The 20,620-nt window shown below is 36.7% G+C and overlaps 1 protein-coding gene across 2 annotated transcripts in view; it reads left to right on the top strand.

The window, feature by feature from the left end:
- Positions 1 to 13,859, top strand: part of LOC131072434 (uncharacterized) — a 181,439-nt gene extending 167,580 nt beyond the window's left edge. For both annotated transcript variants that reach the window (XM_058008581.2, XM_058008580.2), the window contains 2 exons: positions 13,218 to 13,248; positions 13,447 to 13,859. In XM_058008581.2, the coding sequence (XP_057864564.1) occupies positions 13,218 to 13,248; positions 13,447 to 13,634 (219 nt within the window). In that variant the 3' untranslated portion in view covers positions 13,635 to 13,859. The remainder of the gene's footprint in view (positions 1 to 13,217; positions 13,249 to 13,446) is intronic.
- The last annotated feature ends 6,761 nt before the right edge of the window (positions 13,860 to 20,620 follow it).

Below are 20,620 nucleotides of genomic sequence, written 5' to 3'. Positions count from 1 at the left end.
TGATCCTTCATGCGAATCTTCAGCAGTTAGAGGCTTTATTCAAGAGAGGATAAGATGCCCTTAGGTATTTTATTCTGTGTATGATGGTGTACAAAATACACGTCAACAGAATTGGCGCTAGAAGGAGGGCTTGTACGTGAACTCCAGATTCTATCACTTCAAATTTACGGAGGTTATCTCAAGAGCTTTTGTCCCTCCTCCCGCGCACAACAGAATTGGCGCTAGAAGGAGGGCATGATCTCGATGAATGCTTAAAGAGCTAGACTTCAGTTTCTATCAATTCGTGTCTGCAGGAGTAATCTTAAAGGCTTCTTTTCACCCTCCTCCCGCGCACAACAGAATTGGCGCTAGAAGGAGGGCTGAGCATTTGAAAGTCCGATCTTGTCAAGAACCTTTTGCTCCTCCTCCACGCTCGACAAAATTGAAGGAGCGAACACGAACTCTTGAATCCAAGGAAGATCAGTGGAAAGCTTTTTCTCAAACACTCGACGGAAGGTGATCGTTGGATCGTCAGTTGGACTTACGCGAGAAGAAATCAAGCTGGAACCAATTGAACGTTCAAGTTGAATCCGAGATATTCAAGATCTCTCTTATTCTAGAAAATCCAAAAAAAGTGAAAAAACCAGAAAATCCAAAAAAAGTGGAAAATAGAAAATCCAAAAAAAAAATAAAAAAATCAAAAAATCAAAAAAGAAAAGATTTCTCCATGGAGCAACAACAGTTTCACGAGGAGCAACAAGTTGATTTTCCTGAACTTTGGTGGAGGTTAGATACACAACTTTATCCACGCAGATTGTCCGAGTTTGCAAGACCAGGGCAGTGTCGAGTTCACGAGACAGACGAACATGATGAGATGCATTGCTTGAAGTACTTATCAAGGATGGAATCGGCAGCGCAGGGAAAAATCTTCTTTTGGGATGTCCCTAGGCCAGAAACAGAAGAAGGCAACTTCAGTGTCCCAGAGAGCAAAGATCCTCTTCTAAGCTTCATGTGGATGATCGAGAGTCAACTTATTTTGAATGGCGAAATGCATCTTGAGAACATATTGCTACCATTGTGGTGTAGAATTCACAACTCACCTCACTCTGAATTTACTTGCTCAGTATGTGAAATGGCTATCAATCAAGTCAGAAACCAGTTTGGAATGCCAACTTTGTCCGAGGAAGAGTGTATTGTGAATAAATCTTGGGGTGCACATCTCGCAGCCGAATTTAGGAGAACCTATGAAAAGGACATTGCTCCAGCATCTGAATGTGAGAAGGATCAAGTGGACGTTGACGATACTAGTGCACCTGATGATCAATGTATTACAATGGATAGCTCGCCATGCCTTGCACCTGAAAAGGAATATCATGAAACAAAAGTTGAAGAAGCAATTGAAAATACTCAAACAAAGGAAGATCCAGGGGTTGAACAAGCAATTAAAGAAGACGACTCATCCCTTGAAGAATTCTCGCTTATGCTACAAAAGGAGATCCTTGAGATTGAATTGCAGGAGGTTTCAAATGGCCTCATTGAAGAAGACAATCAAGTTGAGATGTTGAACAAAGAAATACAAATCATCATAAGTGAGCCCAGATATGAAGAACAATTCAAGGGGGCGCTTGAAGATGTCATCACTCTCATAATATTTGAGGAAGCATTGAAAGAACTTGTAGAGGAAACGCAAATGGAATCACTGCCAAATTTTTTTCTAGATAAGCAAATTATTGTGAGTGATATGATCCATCATCAGCTCCGACCTCCCGAGCCTATTCTTGAAGAAGAAAGGCCACCTGAGATTATCTTTGATCCACTAGAGGAGATGTTTGAAGATCAGTCCATCAAGGAGACTCTCATTTTTGAAGATATGCTAACAAAATTTCATGAAGATGCCTGGTTTATGCAAGATATCTCAGTGAAAACAGAGAATCTTGAGCTATTCGAAGGGGCGCTGAGCTTGTTTCAAGAGGAATTTCCTAATCAAGATCAACATGTTGTGGACGCTCGTGGAATGATTCATCATCAATGGCGACCTCCTGAAGCAGTTGGTGACCTCGCTTCCGACAATACAGTGTCGTCTGAGCCTGAAATATGTCAGGTCGTCTCTTTCCTTAATCCTAGCTTTGAAAGTTATTATGATTTTGATTATGGGGATTTTGGGAAAACAACTTGCATCTGGATTGATCATGGTCCTAACGAATTACCTCAGTTGATCATTTTGAGTGAAAACTTGCTTGAGTATGAGAAATGCATGGTGAGAGTTTGCCTTTCTGTATTTAAGGATGAATTTGCTAGGTTGAGAACCATCACGTTTGCCATGCTCCTGTTGCACAACCTGAGAAATCATGTAAAGTCATGTATATATTTTGCTTCTTTGAGTCGTGTCGAGTCTAGGAATATTGTATATAGGTTTAGAGTAGGTTTTCTTTTCGTGTTTTTAGATTAGAGGTCTTTTGAGCCTTGTTCTTGATTTGCCTTGAGTCATTTGACTCATGATCTAGTGTGGCTCAGGAGGTTTAGTTGTTTGCTTTTGGTGTGCGTTTTAGTTTAGTTTGCTTTGGGTCGGTTTGTCGGTCGGTTTGCTTTAGTTTAGGTGTCTTGAGTGGGAGTCTCCATCTTGTGAGAAAGGTGTTTGTGTTGTTGCTCGCACACTGGCAATATCTTGGATCTTATGTTGGACTCATTTCTTAGATATCTATTCATGAAGTGCTCGGAATCCGAGGTTGTTCCTCTTTAGCTTTATCATCTGATCAGGACCTGTATTTGACTTGGAAGGGAATCATTTTCTATGTCTTGATGCCGACATCTGTTGATTACTATATCTTCACACATTAATAGACTCCGAGTCATTATGGTTTTCAGGCAAAGCTGTGATTGGTGAAAAATCTAAAATCTGGCTTCAGCGCCACCGCAATCCTCAAACCCTAGTAAGCTTCACTGCTTACAAGCCAAAGGAATTGACGAAGAGAAAAAGCAATATCAAAAGGAAAAAATGAGAAAAAAGAGAAAATGAAAGAGAAAAATGAAAAGAAAAGTGAAATGAAATGAAATATCAAAATTGGCTAAAGGGAATATGCGGATAACTCCATCGGGGCTATAGACGCCTGACTGGCAATGGAGCAATGTTCGTGAGCTTGCGGCGATAACCTCGTCGGGACTATGGACGTCTGACTGGCAGCGAGGCTCTATCCAGGATGCTTTTGAAGTTTAGATAAACTACGTAGCTAATCACAGGGGAACCTGAAAGTCATAGTTGTCTTGTCGAGAGGAATGAATACACTTGCACACACCTGGGTAATCAAAGACTAAGTGTCTAGATTTGGTTAAGGATTCTCCTTCTACTTTGGGTGCATTTTCTAATCTCTTGATGAGCTAGGTTGAATTTTCCAGAGGTTCTAGGTGTCGATTGAGTCTTTATCTCTGAAATGTTTTTCAACATTTATTCAAGGTGGCGCTAGATGTTGTGACGTTTTCACACATCGCCCCATTGCAAATGGGGACCCATGTTTTTTTGCTCGTTTTGCTCGTTTTCGCTTTGCTTTTTCTAGGGTTTTGTTAGTTTGTTAGTTGTCTGGATTTAGGGTCAAGCCTTAGGGTTCTAATTACCGTCTTTTCGGACCAAAATCCAGTCAGTTTTGAGAGCTTTTTTGAATTTCCTTTTCTAGAATGCAAATTTTGAATGAAATGAATTCGCCAGAATGGTCTAATTTTCAATTGGAATGTTGATGCAGAGCTTAAATTTGTCTAAGTGTTGAAGATGAAATGTGAATTTTTGTCCAATTGAATATTTTTGACCAAATTTTGACTTTTTTGAATTTTGATCCTAGGCATTTCAAATGATTTGTTTTCGCCTTGTGAAGTGATAAAATGTGTAAAATCATGTTATTTTGGCCTGTAGGAGCAAAATCGCTCCTGTCCCTCAGTGAAGGACGGGAGCTCGTTTTCAAATATTTTACTATTCCTGCAGGGTCAAGATGAATTACGAATTGGAAGTGATGGAGAAAGGCGAGATCTTTCCATTGAATATAAATTGAAGATTTTCATGAGCACAGAAATGTCTCCAGGGGAAAAATCGCTCCTGTCCCTCAGTGAAGGACCGGAGCTACAAATCCAATATTGCTTTGTCCTTGCAGGATTTTAACGTCTTGACGATGTGAAAAGGTCCAAAGAGGTACATTTTATCAAATGAATATAACTTGAAGCACTGTCGGGGAGATCAACAGGATAACAAGTCCGGCTTGAGTAAGGTCCTAATCCTGAAATTTGGCTAAGTCTGGAATGTCCTGACCCTGAAATTTGACTAAGTCTGGAAACTGAAAAAACCTCCAAAAACTAGATTTTGCAATATAACTCCTGGAGGTCTGAAACCACTCTCAAACATCCTGAAAGTATATATGGAATATAACTTAAAGTATAAGAAAGAAGAAACATAGAAGGAAATATATTCCATTAAAATTGTCCTGATCGAGAGTGCGAAAAGTCAAATTTCGCTCGTGTCCTTCTCCAAGGGTCCAGAGCGAAAAGCGCTCCTGTCCCTCTCCAAGGGTCCAGAGCGAAAATGCTTAGTTGAGCCATTCCTGACCTTGTTTGGACGAATCGAGACATCAAAGGCATGGTGAAGGACGAAATGAGCATGATAGAACATCCAGACTTGATCAAAAACAATGAAATGATGAAGTTTTTGCCTAGAGGGTCAAATTCGCTCCTGTCCCTCACCAAGGGACCAGAGCGAAATTCTTCATAAGGTACGTCCTGAACAAAGACCAAGCAAATTTTATGTTCGAAGGCAAGAAAGGAGGTCAATCGAACCCGTTGAAGACAAATTGAAGATTATCAAACGTCAACAAAGGACCAAAATGCTTAAGTTCGCTCCTGTCCCTCAGGAAGGGACCAGAGCGATTTTTGTTGTAGATGATTTTCTCGCCAAATTTCAACCGATCTCAAGGCATGATTGAATGAAAGGATGCATTGCGAATCCGTTGAATATAATTTTCGAAGGTGATGAAGTGAAATGAGGCCCACAAGAGCAAAATCGCTCCTGTCCTTCTCCAAGGGACCAGGGCGATACAATAAGTATGTTGCCTTTTCTTCAAGTTCAAAACCACTCCAAGGCGAAGAACAAGGTGGCAAGGACGTCTCAAGGCATTTCCATCAAGCAACAAGTTACAAAGGTCGTCACATTGAAAGATTTGCACTAAGACTCCCAGTTCGCTCCTGTCCCTCAGGAAGGGACCAGAGCGAAATTTGTATAAAGGCTCTAAATTTTGAAAGTTTATCACGCATCAAGTGATTGAGGAGGATCAAGGGACCACGTTTTACCCAATGAAGACAATGGCAAGTTGAAAAAGGCAAAGACAAGCTCAAAATCTTGAAATTCGCTCCTGTCCCTCAGGAAGGGACCAGAGCGATGTTGAATATATTGGCTAATTCATACAAAAATCACGTTGAGTCAATGTTTTGCAAGGTGATAAAAGGTCTAAGGCGTCCTTCGAAGGTGATATACCAAAGGCTTCAAACGTCAAACGATCACCAATTTGTACCAAGAGGCTATATCGCTCCTGTCCTTTGGACAAGGACCAAGGCGATTTTTACTAAAACACTCATGTTCCGACAAAATCAAGACAATGCAAGGGTGGGCAAGATCGAGGACGTCCTTTGGAAGGCAATGAACGAAGAACGAAGATCAAAAGTTTGCAAATTTGAGCTAGGACACAAGGATCGCTCCTGTCCCTCTCCAAGGGACCAGGGCGATGATCTTCTAAACATCAAAGCGCCTTGTAAAATTCAAGTGAAATGAGAAAGGAATGAAGGAATAACGTTGTTTGTCCCCACAATGAAGATTGAAGTTCAAAGATGCAAGATCAAGGAGAAACAATGGAGATCGCTCCTGTCCCTCTCCAAGGGACCAGGGCGATATCATATCTAAAGGATATTCATTTGCAAGAACAAGTCAATTAAGCTCAAAGGACCTAGCGAAAATGGCAATTCCAACGTGGAAATAAGGACCTTGGACGTAAAAATTGCAAGAATCATGACCAAATTGATGGATCGCTCCTGTCCCTCAGTCAGGGACCAGGGCGATGAGGTACGTATCTTCTCACTTTTTCATTTTGGCGCTTAAAACACATTTTTTTAATTTATTTAAATGCTAACAAAATCGATATTTTATTAAAAATAGCATTTAAATATTGCGCTTAATGTTAATTAATTATTTTGCCTTGTAAAAATCGAATTTGTCAATTTAAATGATAAAGGCATTTAATTAATTATTAATTAATCATTAAAAATCAAAAGGAGCGCTTGGTATTTATTTGTTTTTGAAGGTCGGCCTTTTAAGTTTATTTTAAATTTGCCTTATTAATTATCAAGTCGGCCTAAGGTGGTAATTGTGAGATGAGCGCTATAAAGGGAGGTGAGAATCATTATTTTCACATTATCATTTTTCATGCGATCTCAAAGGGAGAAGTGCGAAATTATCTTCAAGGTGCGGGTCTTGTCAAGGAAGGCGCAAACATCATCAAGGGAGTGCGAGTGTGTTTGAAGGAGCGAATTTCATTTCAAAACAAAAGAAGGCACTAGTTTTATCCAAGGCGAAACATCTATCCAAAGGTGGTGCGGACTTAATCTCACTTGAGTGAACTTGCCAAGGACATATCAAAGGTGGCGAAGTTGATATTTTGAAGAAAAGATCACGTTGAAGACTATCTATACGTCAATTTTGCCTGGGCGAATTCCTTTATTTTGCATTTTAGAGTTAGCTCTCTAGTGAGGTATGGCGATATGGATTTATTGTTTTGATTTTGATTGTTAATCGTCATAGCTTAGATTTTGAAATTTTGAAATTTTGAATTCCTAGCTCAAGAGTCGTTTTTAGGAAATGATTAATAAAGGACTTATCATTAAGTTTCCTAAAAAATTGCTCTCTAATTTATGTTATGTATTGCAAAATCATGGTACTAATTTTGAAATGTTGTGTAGGCATCAAATGGAGGTCTCTTCAAGGAAAATCAAGCCGGATCAAGGACGGTCTTCGCCAGGACGATCAAGCCAAGACATGGGTGACCTCTTTCAATCCAGCGTTCCAAGGCGAGGTACATCATCTTCCTGCACATCAATGACGCAAGGAGTTAGAACAAGGGCTCGTTGAAGAAGCAAATAATTCCAGATGAATTAATTAAAGCAAGCTTCTCAACAACATCAAGTTGAATATTTACCAAAGTTACAAGTGTCAGATGAGGTGGCATCCTAGTCATCACGTCTCCAATCAGTGAGGTCCATCTCAGCATGTCCAGATTCAATGTACTTAACTCATGGAAGGTGGCACAAACTCCGATGTACCTACCCTGGCGGTCCATTGGTCGATTTTTCTAGAAGGGACATGTGTCCAAGCAATACAATTTTATCATTGGTCAAACATTGAATGTTATGTAATGGTTGTAACAAACCCTAATTAGGGTTTTCATTGTAAAATCTTGGCCATTGATCTTGAATTGATCTAAGCCATCAAATTGTATTGTGGGCACTATATAAGCCCAAACATTTCATTTGTAAAATAATTTTAGAATTAGAGTTAGAGAGATTAGAGGATTAGAGATAGTATAGAAATAGTTGAAAGTAGTTAGAGAGTAGAATAGGAGGACAAGGCAAGAAATTGTTGCCATTGATTGTAAACAAACTCCATTTTCATTGAAGTAATGGTGAAATATGTCGTTTTCTTGCAATTTGCATGGTTTCTTGTTGAAGTCTTCAATCTTAGATGGTAGATGATTAGATGAATGGAGGAAATGTGATTAATTGATGATGGAATTCGTATATCCATACTACTAGCAGTTTGTTGATTGCAGACTTGCCTTGTGTAGTCAACTGGAATCGTTCAGCTCAAGCTCAATTTCAATTTGTCGCTTCTTCATTGATATGCATCAACTTGGATGGTATCTATGCCTGCGGTGATGATTTGAACATCATAAAGCTTCCTTAGAAGATCGCACTAGCCTTGTGTAGATGTTCCATTGATGTCAAAACAAGACCTAGTTAGAGTTTCATCAAAAATCAAATCATTGCTCCTACATTCTTAGTATTAGGATTAGATCCTCTCTTCGCCCTTATCCTTTTTCCATTTCTTCAAATCTAAGTTAGTCAGAGCCTGTGTCCAGCAAAGCAGATCGGAAGTTCAATGTAAGTCCCCTTGTGATTCCAGCAAATCACATCGTACCACGAAGAGCTTATCCACACGTAGAGACCCTACATTAAGGAACCTTGGAGTCATCCTAACTGATCCTTCATGCGAATCTTCAGCAGTTAGAGGCTTTATTCAAGAGAGGATAAGATGCCCTTAGGTATTTTATTCTGTGTATGATGGTGTACAAAATACACGTCAACAGTACCCAACTTGCTTTGATACCATGTAAGATTTGGCTATGGAGATAGTCACCCAAGATCTTGAGGCCTAATGGAAAGCACAATGAAATGAGACGATCAATATGAAAAGAATAAACTGTATTGCTATCAAGAATGCAAATTGAATGGATTGAGATTACGAAGGAGACCCCTTAGTTATATAGGCCAAGGCGAACATGGGATTGCATAAGATTATGACGTGTCTTAATCTTATCACTTGAGAGTTGAGACAAAGTGATAACTATACACTTAAAGTGGGAAGAATCCTATGTGTTCTTCAATTAAACTTAAGTAACATGTGTGATTAGGCCCTAGGTGATGAACTTATTACGTACAACACCTCTTTCACACCAACAATATCAATATGGTGCATAGAGATTAGAAGTAAGCATGATATATTAAAAAATTCCAACTATTAGAAAACATGTAAGATTTTTTAGAAGCAACAACATTACATTTACCTAAGAGGGTTTATGTAAAAAATAAATGGCTGGTCCTAAATGGTAGGCAAGTGCTACTATCATCAAACAACAACCTATCATTTAAGAGGCGGCCCAATGTTTCATACCAAACATTCATAAGGATATAATTACAAATCCTCAATTGTTATAAAATCCAAAATTAATCTATTGAAAGTTAAAACTGAAAAGTTAGAATGGCCTAGCTTTAATTCTAAATTAAAAATTCCAATCTCTATTTTTCTTCATCTATGTGTAAAAATGGGCCAAAAATGTAAATTTATACAAAACAATTAGATCCACTTTTTGAAAAACTTGGGAAATGACATGACAAATGAGGTGGGTGGTGATTACATGGGGTTAATTGCAAATTTTTGAAGTGTAATGCTACTATCATGTGCATGCTGAAGTATAAGTTGACCTAGAAATTTTTAAATAGTAAGATGGGGGAATGTGATTTACATGAGGAGAAATTTATTTTCATGTATGAGGCAACGATTGGAGATCTTGTATCCTTAGAGGATCTATAGAAATTGAAGATTGTACTCAACTGTAAAAAACATGATTGAATCTTGATATGTCTTCATGACAGGGTGTGGTAGCAAAGGTATTTTGAAGAATTTTCAAAGTAGATCATTATGAAGTGTGTGTTAGTGTTTTAATTCAAAATGGAACATATGAGAAGGGGACGCTCCCTTGTAATAGAAAATGAAACTAAACCCAAGAAAGGCCATGGCCGCTAGCTTTTTACACTATGTATTAGTTAGCTTTCTAGATTTTGAGAACACATTGCAAACAAACTAAAATAATGACCTATCTTTTCAGATCTCAAGCAAGGGCACAATGCTTATCACTGCACATCATCTACACAAGATGAGATATTTTATAAGGGTACACGACGATGCATTTCCGAGGGTTTGATCCCCTATCTCTGCTTTGGGGATGTCTCAAAAACATGATGGGGACAACTAACCATCCCTAGGACACATTGGGGACATTTGTGACATGCTCAAACATCCTAGGGATGGCTAGCCAATTCAAGCACCTAATTGGTCGGAACCAAAAATTGTTGATTTGGATATCCTAAGCTAGCTAGTTACAAAGTTCACAAGGCACTGTGTTGAACGTCACATCAATAAGATGAAGGCAAAGAACACCCGCTTGACTTACAATTCGATGGGAGACTTGGAATATCAAGATGAGGCCATTGAAGGGTCATCAAGATCTTAGGCTAGAGAAGAGGCAATTCCACAGGATAGAACAAAATGTGGAAAGGAGAAAAGTGTTCATGGGGATTTGCATGCGAGGAAAAGGTAAGAGGTTCCAAGAGAGGAATGACAACAGAAGAGGTGAAGGTTAGAAGAAGCACAGTCACCTGACAACTCCTCAAGTGTGCATGAAGTTGATATCTTCATAGGAGAAGCAGCAGGAAATCAGCTACAGGAAGAGGGCCAAGACATTTCGTAGGCACAAAATATACTCAGTGTAAATGCTTTCCGAAGGCCTGTTCAACAAAGAAATGAAGAACAAGAACTTCCTCTTGCTATATAATAACATGTCTAGGATTGTTTCAAAGATACAACAGTGGGAGAGTTAGGACGCCTTGAGGAAGTAGCATAGGAATAGGAGCAGGTAGAGACACATGATCAAAAGGCAGCCTCTCTAGATTCGCTGAAAGAAAGAATGAGGAAAGAGATTGAGGAGGAAATGGATCTTACACTTGAGATTGAAGAATTTCTAAGTTGGATAAACAAATTAGTGGAAAAGAAGGCAGCAAAGAAATCCTCTAAAGTTACCAGAGATGAGTCGGGATCTAGAACTTTGCATGTGGTAGTGCCCAGGGTTGACAAGGGCAAAAATGAGATCACTCCAGATGAGTATGATGATACAACAATTGATCTGGGACGTGCTACCAAGGCACAGGTTATAGGGGATTTTGATGCTTCCTCTTTGGCACTGAAAGAGCGAATGAAGAAAGTGGAAGAGAAAAATAAGTTGAAGAATGAGAACAAAGATTTATGTGAATATGTGCGATGCTTAATGTGTCCGTTCAGACAGGAAGATTAGGTTTTTGTTCCTCCCTCTTCTCTTCCAAAGGAATTAGTGGATGGAATTGAAGAGATAAGGAAAATTGCCCAATGTTCTAAAGAATGGGTAGAGAACATCTTCATTGCATCATCTAAATTCATTGAAGACTTGGCTCAGTCTTTCTGGAGAATCTTGGCTATCCTTGGCAGATTGGAAAGTGTGGACCAATCATGGGAGGACACACACATCTATCAAGACTTGACTATTCCACGTCTTGAGGCGCTAATGGAAATCCCCAGGCAAGGGTTAATAGATGGAGAAGTCATCGGAGAAAATGAATCTTATTACTTCCCTTGGTAGTTCTGTGCAATAAATACTAGGAAGGAATTCTTAGAAAGATCAAATATGTCAGCTCTATTGAGGACAACGGTCGAGAAAATTCAATAAGAAATCCTCAATACTGTTGAGGCATTATTTGCAAAAAGACTAACTGACGAGGAGCTGGCAGTGGATCACTTGAAGGACATGCTGCATGAATTCTTCTTCGTGGAATCCTTCTCAGAAGGTCATTTGGAGAATGTTTCCTTATTCTCTATCATAATGCTCAAAATCCAAGAGACAATGCCAAGATGGGAGAAGGTTTTTTTTAAATGTGAAAAGGATATTGCTATTTTGGAATATGAGTTGGAGATTGCGCCAAGTGTCTCCTTAGAAAAGTTCAACGCTGTCATGACTAGGTTCATCACATTTTCCATCAGAGAAAGAGATAATGGTTGTCCTATTTTAGACGAGAATCTATTAAATGCATGATGGAGTGATGGGTCATTTAATGCATAGTTGGCGCTTTGATGGAGTGATGGGTCATTTAATGCAAAGTGGACATCTTATTTATTGCCATGCCCACTACTCGGCGCCATGTGTGGTCATTTTGGGTCAAATGTTAATCAGGGTTTTGCATGGACAGATCTTAGCCATTGATCTCAATGTAATTTATCCATTTTCATTTTGGGGCCTATAAAAGGGGTTCACCCCTTCATTTGTAAATGGAGGGAGAATTTGTATGAGATTGTTGCTATAAGCTATCAAGATAATAAGAGTAATACAGTGGATTTTGGTGTTTACTTGTGTTATTTTGAAGTTTTCATGGTTTCTCTTCCTCAAGTAGTTAGATTTGTTTTCAAGCATTTAGATGAATGAGATAGATAACTTTGTTTCATGGTGAGATCATTCGCTCATACCTTTTGCAAATAGATGATTTCTATTTGCAGTGCAGAGGTTGGACCGAGCCTCTTAAATGTCTATGTTTAACTTCAATTATCGAATGAGCATTGTTCTTTGATGGCGTTCATTGATGATATGAAAATCTTTTGCACAAACCTTGAAGATTGCACCTCCCTTTGTGTAGTTGTCTAGAGTGGGCGAAACAAGGCGTGGTCGATTTCACCCTAGTCTTTGTTGTCTTTTGAGTTTTTTAGACTTAGATTAGAGCTTTTCTAAACCCTTTCCTATTTACTTTCCACATATTTCATTGAGAAAATGTTCCAAAAAGCACTTATCAGTGCTAAATCATTCACCATACTTCCTTGAACTCTAAATTTGTTAAGTCTCCTAAAGGATTCTCCCACTTTACGAAAGATCCCACTTGGATTACCAGCAAACATCAAGCCAAATGAGCTCATATCCATCATAAAGTTGCAAGTTCACAGTAGGAAACTTGGAATTGCTTGTATGATCTTCTGCAATCTTAGCATACACGGGGTTTTGCTCAAGGGAGGATAGAGTGACCATTGGAAACTTTATTCTGTGTTGGTGTGGTCACAAAACACCCATCAACAGGTCCCTTGTGGGTTAAGGACTCACAGGAGACCTATGGTGCACAAGAGGTAGCTGGGGCTGAACCGGGACCAAACCTCTACCCATACTGATACAGGGCAGAAGGGGGTTTTGGTAACATTACTTTAAACACAAACACACAAAAAGACATTTCTGAGAAGGTTTTTTGGTTCCTTTTAACTCTTTAATAACTTTGCTCTCCTCTTGTGGACATGCCTATTAACAATTGGAAATTTGGATAACGAGAAGCAATTAAGAAATATATACTTTTCAATCTAATCTAGAATCACACCCATTTTTCAGGCAATATATACTTTTCAATCTAATCTAGAATCACGCCCATTTTTCAGGCGGCATTTGAAGTGAGAAATGAATCTGTTGATCGCTCTATGAATGCAAAGTTTGGAACTAGTATCTGCTTCTATTGGCTATTGATGCAAGTGAATCTTTACATTTTATTTTTTCTGTAAATTGGACTATATAATAATTAAGAAATCCTATTTTGCGCATTGCATGCAGATATTGCTGATTGCAAGCTTAGTGGCATCAGGTAATCATCATTTCAATATTATTCATTGACCAGTGCTTCAGTAGAAGACGTTAGTTATGTTCAGTTTGAGAGTAACAACTCAGATTAATGATTTAATCTTTTTTACTGAAAATCTGTAATAGTTCCTTTGCCTTTATTTTCACTAATATGTATTTGCCATCCTATTTATGTATTTTACTTGCATTTTATTTTATGCAGTGGTTCTTATAATTCTGGTAACTAAAATAGCAAAGAGATCGCTAGCCAAGGCACTAGAAGAGGATGATGATAAGCTGGATGGCATCGTTCCAATAAGTTGTGCTAATGGAAGTGAAGAGGGCACTGATATTCAGCAACCTCTTTTAGTCAAGGATGAGCCCATAGTTGATGTTGCTGGCAACAAGTGATTTGATTGTACAAAAGGCTCCAGAGAGTAAATAGTCTTGAAAAAAGAAATAATTTGATTTTACAAAAAGGGTCCTACAAGAAGTATATATATGCTGTAATTTCGCTAGAAGTCAGTGATGCATTAAAGGGAAACTTTGTAATTAAAATTTAAGATGTATTGCTAAGCCACTGGGCTTCCAGTGTGATTATTCCTTTATAATTGAATGATTATTGCTTATGCTATAGTTTCATCTCGCCCCCGCAAATATGGTGGTTTTCTTCTGTCAGAAATATAAATTTAATTTTCTGCTACTACCCTGCACTTAAATAAGAAACCTAACAGTCGTCTGATAAAATGGGTTATATCATCCAACCTGCTCCATATTAAACAAACGATGCCATACACCATATAAAGAAAGTTCAATTACAGACATTTACCATAATGACAAGTTATCGGAAATATACTTACATTGACTTAATATAACTGTTTCACGACTATTTAATAACTATTGATAATAACAGCAGCCATGTTGTAATGATAACTCAATGTCTGGATTTTTATGATTATCTCGAAGATACTTTTCAATGAGTGATGATGTTTTCGACGAGAGAAATTTATAGAAACAACTTGATTAGCAAATTGACGATATATTGAAATCAAGGAGAGGAAGAATCTGATATGGAGGCATCGAGATTCATGTAAACGAAATAGACTTTGGCTAAGTGTACTCTTCAAATCACATAGGACTAGACAAAGTAGAAGATTAACTAAGTGAATATTTTGATGAATTGAATAGATCACTTAAGCAAATTGAATTTAGCAATATATGATGACCATTCATAATTACTATCCACAACTTTCTGATGAAGTGCTCTACTCTTATCAAATCTTGCACTGATAAACCATTTATATTTGCAGTCATATGTGTGATACACACAGACACACATGAGGTATCAAAGGAGGATAAGTGACAAATATTGGTATCTTCATATTTATTTTAGTATAATGGGAATGTAGTTAATTGAGTCACTATATGGTGCTGGTCAGTATTCAAGGTTAGTACAACGGGATAAACGAGTTGTTCTCATATGGATACAATTTTATAAAATTCAATTAAACAAGTTGACTGCTTTCTAAAGACATCAAAATAATTTATAATAGATATCCTTTTTGAGACAACAGTATCATGTTCAATGTGATACATGCTGAATTGAGACAAGTTCGATCTACAAATACACATTCGTGGGTACTGCAACACAATCTAATAGATGCCAATGAATTTTGTCAAAATGTGCTTATAATGCAAGCTATTGATTTCAATGAAAGGATGCTCAATCAGGAGGAAAAAGAATAGGTTACAGGGTTTAGAATTGACTACTATAAGGTCAGTTTTAAGCACGCATGTGTGTGTGTTGTGAGGAAGTTTGGTAGACCACAAGTAGAAGATAATTTCACCAAAGGTTGGTTAGGATTAATCAATAATAATGGTAAAGAGGACCAATCACATAATAATGTTGAGTGATAGAAGAAGGAAGTGGATCATAATTGTTGAAGAAAAGAAGGAAGTGGATCATACTTGTTGAAGAAAAGAAGGAAAAGATAGAAAAAGATCCCACTTTTCCTATTATCTATGTTGAAGAGAGATAGAATGATGAGAATCAAGAAAATGTTAGTCCATGCAAATCAATCGAGTTTTAGAAGAGGATAGGCGTTCTATCCAAAAGGGATCCTAGTGTTCCTATTATGTTAGAGGAAGGAGTGAAGAGACTAAAGAGCAATTTCAAGATATTGTAATGACTAAGTGTCAACAATTTATGAGATAAAAGACTTGTAAGGAGAACATAAAAGATCCTATTGAAATTGTTGAGTTTTAAGATGCTCCCAAGGTGTAAGAAACTCTTCGATTTGCATCCATACAAACATGGATGATAGTAACTACAATGCTTGCAAATAGAAGTATTGACTAATTGAAAGTTGTTGATGACAACATTGGAGATATATGGGACATGTCTTGCAAGAGATTATTATCAGATGATGAATTTGTAAAAACTAAGGAATTCATAGGATTTGTTGTAAGAACATGACAAAATACATATTAGAACAAGGTTCTAGAGGAAAGAAATAAAGTGGATCCATCGAAATGGTAGGAGATGGCAGAAAAAGCTTTGTCATGGTTTGATTTTAAGGTGGATAACATTAGTCCTAATTAGGGGAGGTAGATGGTAAATGATATTGGAATGTTGTTATTACCAAAGTGGGACATAAAGACTTCCTTGGCATTTGACACCATTATAAAGAAAAATAAAGAGGTATATTCCATTGAGGAATAGGTAGAAGAGGCATTTGGGTTTAGAATTTATTCCAATGGGACTATCAATTTGTGCTGTGGAATTGAATACAAAATAGCCCATTGTGGCAAATAGCATTTCTAAATAGTATTAGAGGCTCCTACATATGAGGCAACTACATTAGTTGTGGATACCACACTTCTTAGTCAAGCAACTACAATTAAGCAACCAGTTAAGGCATCCAAATATGATCTAGAGTTGTAGGATTTAGCCAAAATGATGATGGCTTTGCATGGGGTTATTTCATACATCATGAAGCTTGGTAAACAATTGGGAGAAAATCTGAAAACAATTGATCAGATGGAGATTAAAGTGATGCTAGGAATTAGGGATGAAAAGGGTTAGGCCAAAACCCTAGAGGAATGGAAGGTAGAATTCAGAATCGTTGGCCCAAAGGTGGTATCTTCTATTTGCAAAGATGGTTATTTAAATATAGGGCTACTAAGTTCAATTTTGAATGAAACGATTTCTTTGATGAAATTATGTGATGGTTATGGTAAATAATTAAGAGCAATCTTAGATGCGTAATATACCAGCCACATTGAGAAGAATACTAGAATTTTGGGTTTCAATTGGCCTAATGAGAGGATGTATGGAGATGGGAAAATAGATGTGAAGGTTAATACACATTTTCATTTCAACCAATCATTAAATTTTAGTAGAATCAAATCTATCTAGCAAGATGGCCTATGTTTTGATAATTTTGAAGCAACACAACACTTCTAGCCTATGCTAATGGATCAAGTAACAAAATTGGAGGTCTACATCAACAAGCATGCGATCAAGTGATATATTTTAAATGCTAAATCAAATATATAATGGACAAAAGTTCCCAAGTTTTGTAACTTAAAGTCAAAATATTATAAAAAAACTTGTCATTAGGGTCTTAGGCTAACATATTTTGTACTTTTTCTATAAAAAGGAGGAACTTGTAATATTGTAGAGGATCTAGAAAATCTTGAATATTCAAATTCTAATAGGAATCAGATTGGATCTAGTTGACATTTTTTTGATTTTGAAGATACTTGATAAGAGAAGTGCATTTTAGTGTTGCTGAATTATTTTTGCATGTGAGTTTTTGCATTTTGTATGGCAATTTTTTTGTTTAGATTGAAGCTTGTATGAAAAAAAATAGGTTTGTTATTTGTAGTTCTATCTTCTTGAATATGAACATTTTCCTTCTAAGTAAAGATTTTAAGGGTTTCTAAACTTATTAGTATACATTTGGTATATGTTTTTTTTTTCTATTGCTTCTATTCAAGTAATAGATTAAATATGATTTGAATAAGATATGAGGGAACATGTGTTGTGTTGAAGGATCCTTAAGAAGAGTTGCAGATAATACCTTTTCTTGGACATATTATTGTAATGCAATGATACTATTATTATTAGTAATTTGAACAGTAAATTGGTTGTTAGAAGAAGGCACTTGCATGAGAAATTTGACTCTATTGCCTTAAATAGGCACTAATCTAAAAAACATTTTATTTTTTTGTTTATGTGTTCAAATTATTCCATGTTCTCAAGGTGTTAAATAGGAATAAATTATTAAGGATGTAGCTAATCTAAAATAAAGTCATTCAGACCTTAATATAAGTATGAGAAATTTTTTTGTTTCCTGTCAATATCTCAATACATAAGGATAAGTATTATCAAATCTTGAAACAAGGTTTACCCCCTAGGTCTAGTAGAGCCTAAAATTTAGAGAAGAACAAGCTATTGTCTCTTGTTCATTGGTCACTGATATGAGAATCTGAGCATTAAAGATAGCAAATTTATAGAGATAATCAATCAATCAATTGGGAACACCAATAGAGGGATTAATAAAGGGTATGGTACTATGTAAGATGTTCTAAGAGAGATGGGGGAAGTGGAATAAAAGCTAGTTTCTATAGGTTTGAAAATATAAGGTGAATAATTTTGCATGTCAACTATGCGTCTTATGCTCTACAAGAAATATAAACCATTTATATTGGTTAATAATAGTTTTCCTAAATATTTTTCAATTTTAATGGAGTGATGCTTGATTTGGATCTAGATAATTTTTAACCTCGTAGAACGAATTTGTATCTTCATTCTATGTTGTAAGTCAACTTAAACTTCTTGATCAAAGTTATCAACTATAAGGAATACAGGTAAAGTATCATCAAGGGAAGTGAAGTAATGGTAAAAAGGACTAAACATGGACGAATTTAGGCAAGGGATTCTCCAAGGAATAAATGTAGTGGGATAAGGTCTTACTCTCCAAAAGAAATAGATAGGGGGAATTATATAGAATTATTAATAAAGACAATGAAAGAGAAATAAGAACACAAGATAAATGTAATAAATATCTCTTATATCCCTTATTAATGGAAATTCTTTTCCGAATGAAAATTTCAAATAGGTAAAAAAAATTTAAGGTTCACCAAATGAAAAACCTAAAAGATTGTTTCATTTTATTTTTTTAATGGGGTTTTGTGGGTGTTTATATGTTTACTTTTTTTAGTAAATACCAACTTAGATAAAAAAAAATTGCTTTTGGATTAAATTGTGTGCATAATTTTTTGTATCAACATTTTGGATCACACTTTGTGGTCCATCATCAAGATAATGAGAGGAAAAAGAGTCAAAATAGGTGTGAAGTTGCAGACCTAGAGTATAAAAAGAGAAGAATGTGTAATTAGTCTGGATGACTTTTGAAGAACTATTTTTTTTCCAAACTATTAATACCTATTATAGGATTTTAGTCTAGTTGGTGGCCCAAAAAAACAAACAAAAGAGATTTACAAATGGGAACATTCTTATGGTAGTCTAGTAATATCAAAATGAAAAACAAGATGAAATAATACATTTTTATATAGTAGAATATATAGTAGAATAAGGCTAGAAACTATTTGAGAAGGCGAAAAACCAAATATTAGGAAATTATAAGATTGGGACTTTACCACAAGGTTTTAGGAGAAATATTGAAGGAGAATTATAGGTGTGGGATAAAACCTTTAGGCCCAAATCATTGAACTTTTAGGAACCAATAAATCTTTTATATTGACCAGTTCTTAGAATGGACATATCAAGACTAGAACCATTAGACTTCTCTAAGATTCCAAACCAAATTTTAGCTAATTTTGAGTCTAGGATGCCCCTATAAGTTTCTCAAAAAACTCAGTATGCCTAGGACTAGGGAGAATCATTAGCTTATGCCCAAGACTAGGAAGAAGTCATGTACCTTAGAATAGCCTAAATTTTTGTAGAGATGTAGTTCTTTATATTCAAATACCTTATCTAATGTGGAACTAAGCATGACTTTAAAAATTCTTCACAAAATAACACAAATATAATTGAGAACACTTGTAAATAAAGGGTTGAAGGGGAAGCTACCTTCGTCAACCCTTCTATTGAGAATCAAGAAATATTTTTCATGGAATTTAAAAATAAATATAAAAATTGATAAATTATTTTCTATGTTAAGAAATCAATAAAATTTTAAGTTGATCGGATACTTTTGATGATATTGCAAAATGTTTTTGATTAAGAAAAAACAGGTTTTAAGGGACCCGAAACCCGCTTACAATACGAAAGATGAGCAAGAAAGAAACAAGACAAAACAACTGCAAAAAACTAGCACAAAAACCAACAACTAGGACCAAAAGACAGCAAGGAGCCAACAAGAAATTGGCATCCAAAACCCAGCTTTACATATCAAATGAAAACTTTAATAGACTCCTTAGTGTTGTGAACCAAAAGCATCATAGCCTTCGCAACTTCTCTCAGATCATTGCTCTCCTGTTTCAGCTGGATGTCTTTCGTTTTGGTCTCCATCTCAGTGGTGTTCTGCCTAGTCCTTTGCCTGGAGATTTGATGAGTGGAGCTGGAGGTCAGTACATCTTCAATGATTACCAAGTTCTTATCTTGATTTTTCCTCTCTAAGTGATCCACCAAGGCATTCATGTTATGGGACGAAACTCTTAAAACCTCAAGACTAGTTCATGAAGCTTTTCAAAGCCTTCTCAGTTCAAGCAACCCGAGTGATGATGTTACCTTTATCCTCCTCAGCCTGTTCTTTTACAATTCTGATAACATCCTCCAGATGTTTCAAATCCCCTTTTATCAGGTCTTTTTCCAGCCAGTCCTCCATTTCAATTTCCTCCTTAGCTTCACTAGTATCCATCTCCTCATTCTTTTTCCTCGAATTTGTTTCCTTAATTAAATTGTGTATCTTATTTTCCAGGTCCCTCTGTTTGCTCTGAATGCTAGTAATGTTGTCAATAACCCATTTCTGGAAGTTGAAGGATTCCAGAGTACAATTACAGACAATATTTAGAATAGTATTCGTCGAATCCCTACCCTGCTTAGTGCCCGCAGAATTAGGGTTGTCTTCCTCCATAGAGTTCAGGGCGACATTCCTACTATCTGAGCCCATAGGATTAGAATAAGGGTTTTCAAAATTAACATCTTTTTTCCCTTCTTCCTTTTCTCCAATGTTCTCATCCTTCTCACTCTCCATTTTTGTCTCACTATCCTTCCCCTTTTCCTCCTCCAAATCACAATGCACCCCCGTTTCCACATTATCTGTATCAAGTCTCCGTTTTTTATGGGTAGGGGCATTAGACTGATCCTCATCCGACTCAAAATCTTTATAGCTCTCAGAAACATGTGCATTAGTAACCAGGTGATC

Source organism: Cryptomeria japonica, chromosome 8, assembly GCF_030272615.1.
Source record: "Cryptomeria japonica chromosome 8, Sugi_1.0, whole genome shotgun sequence".
Lineage (NCBI taxonomy): Eukaryota > Viridiplantae > Streptophyta > Pinopsida > Cupressales > Cupressaceae > Cryptomeria > Cryptomeria japonica.
The sequence above is the reverse complement of the archived record's forward strand: the minus strand, read 5'-3'. Positions and strand labels throughout refer to the sequence as shown.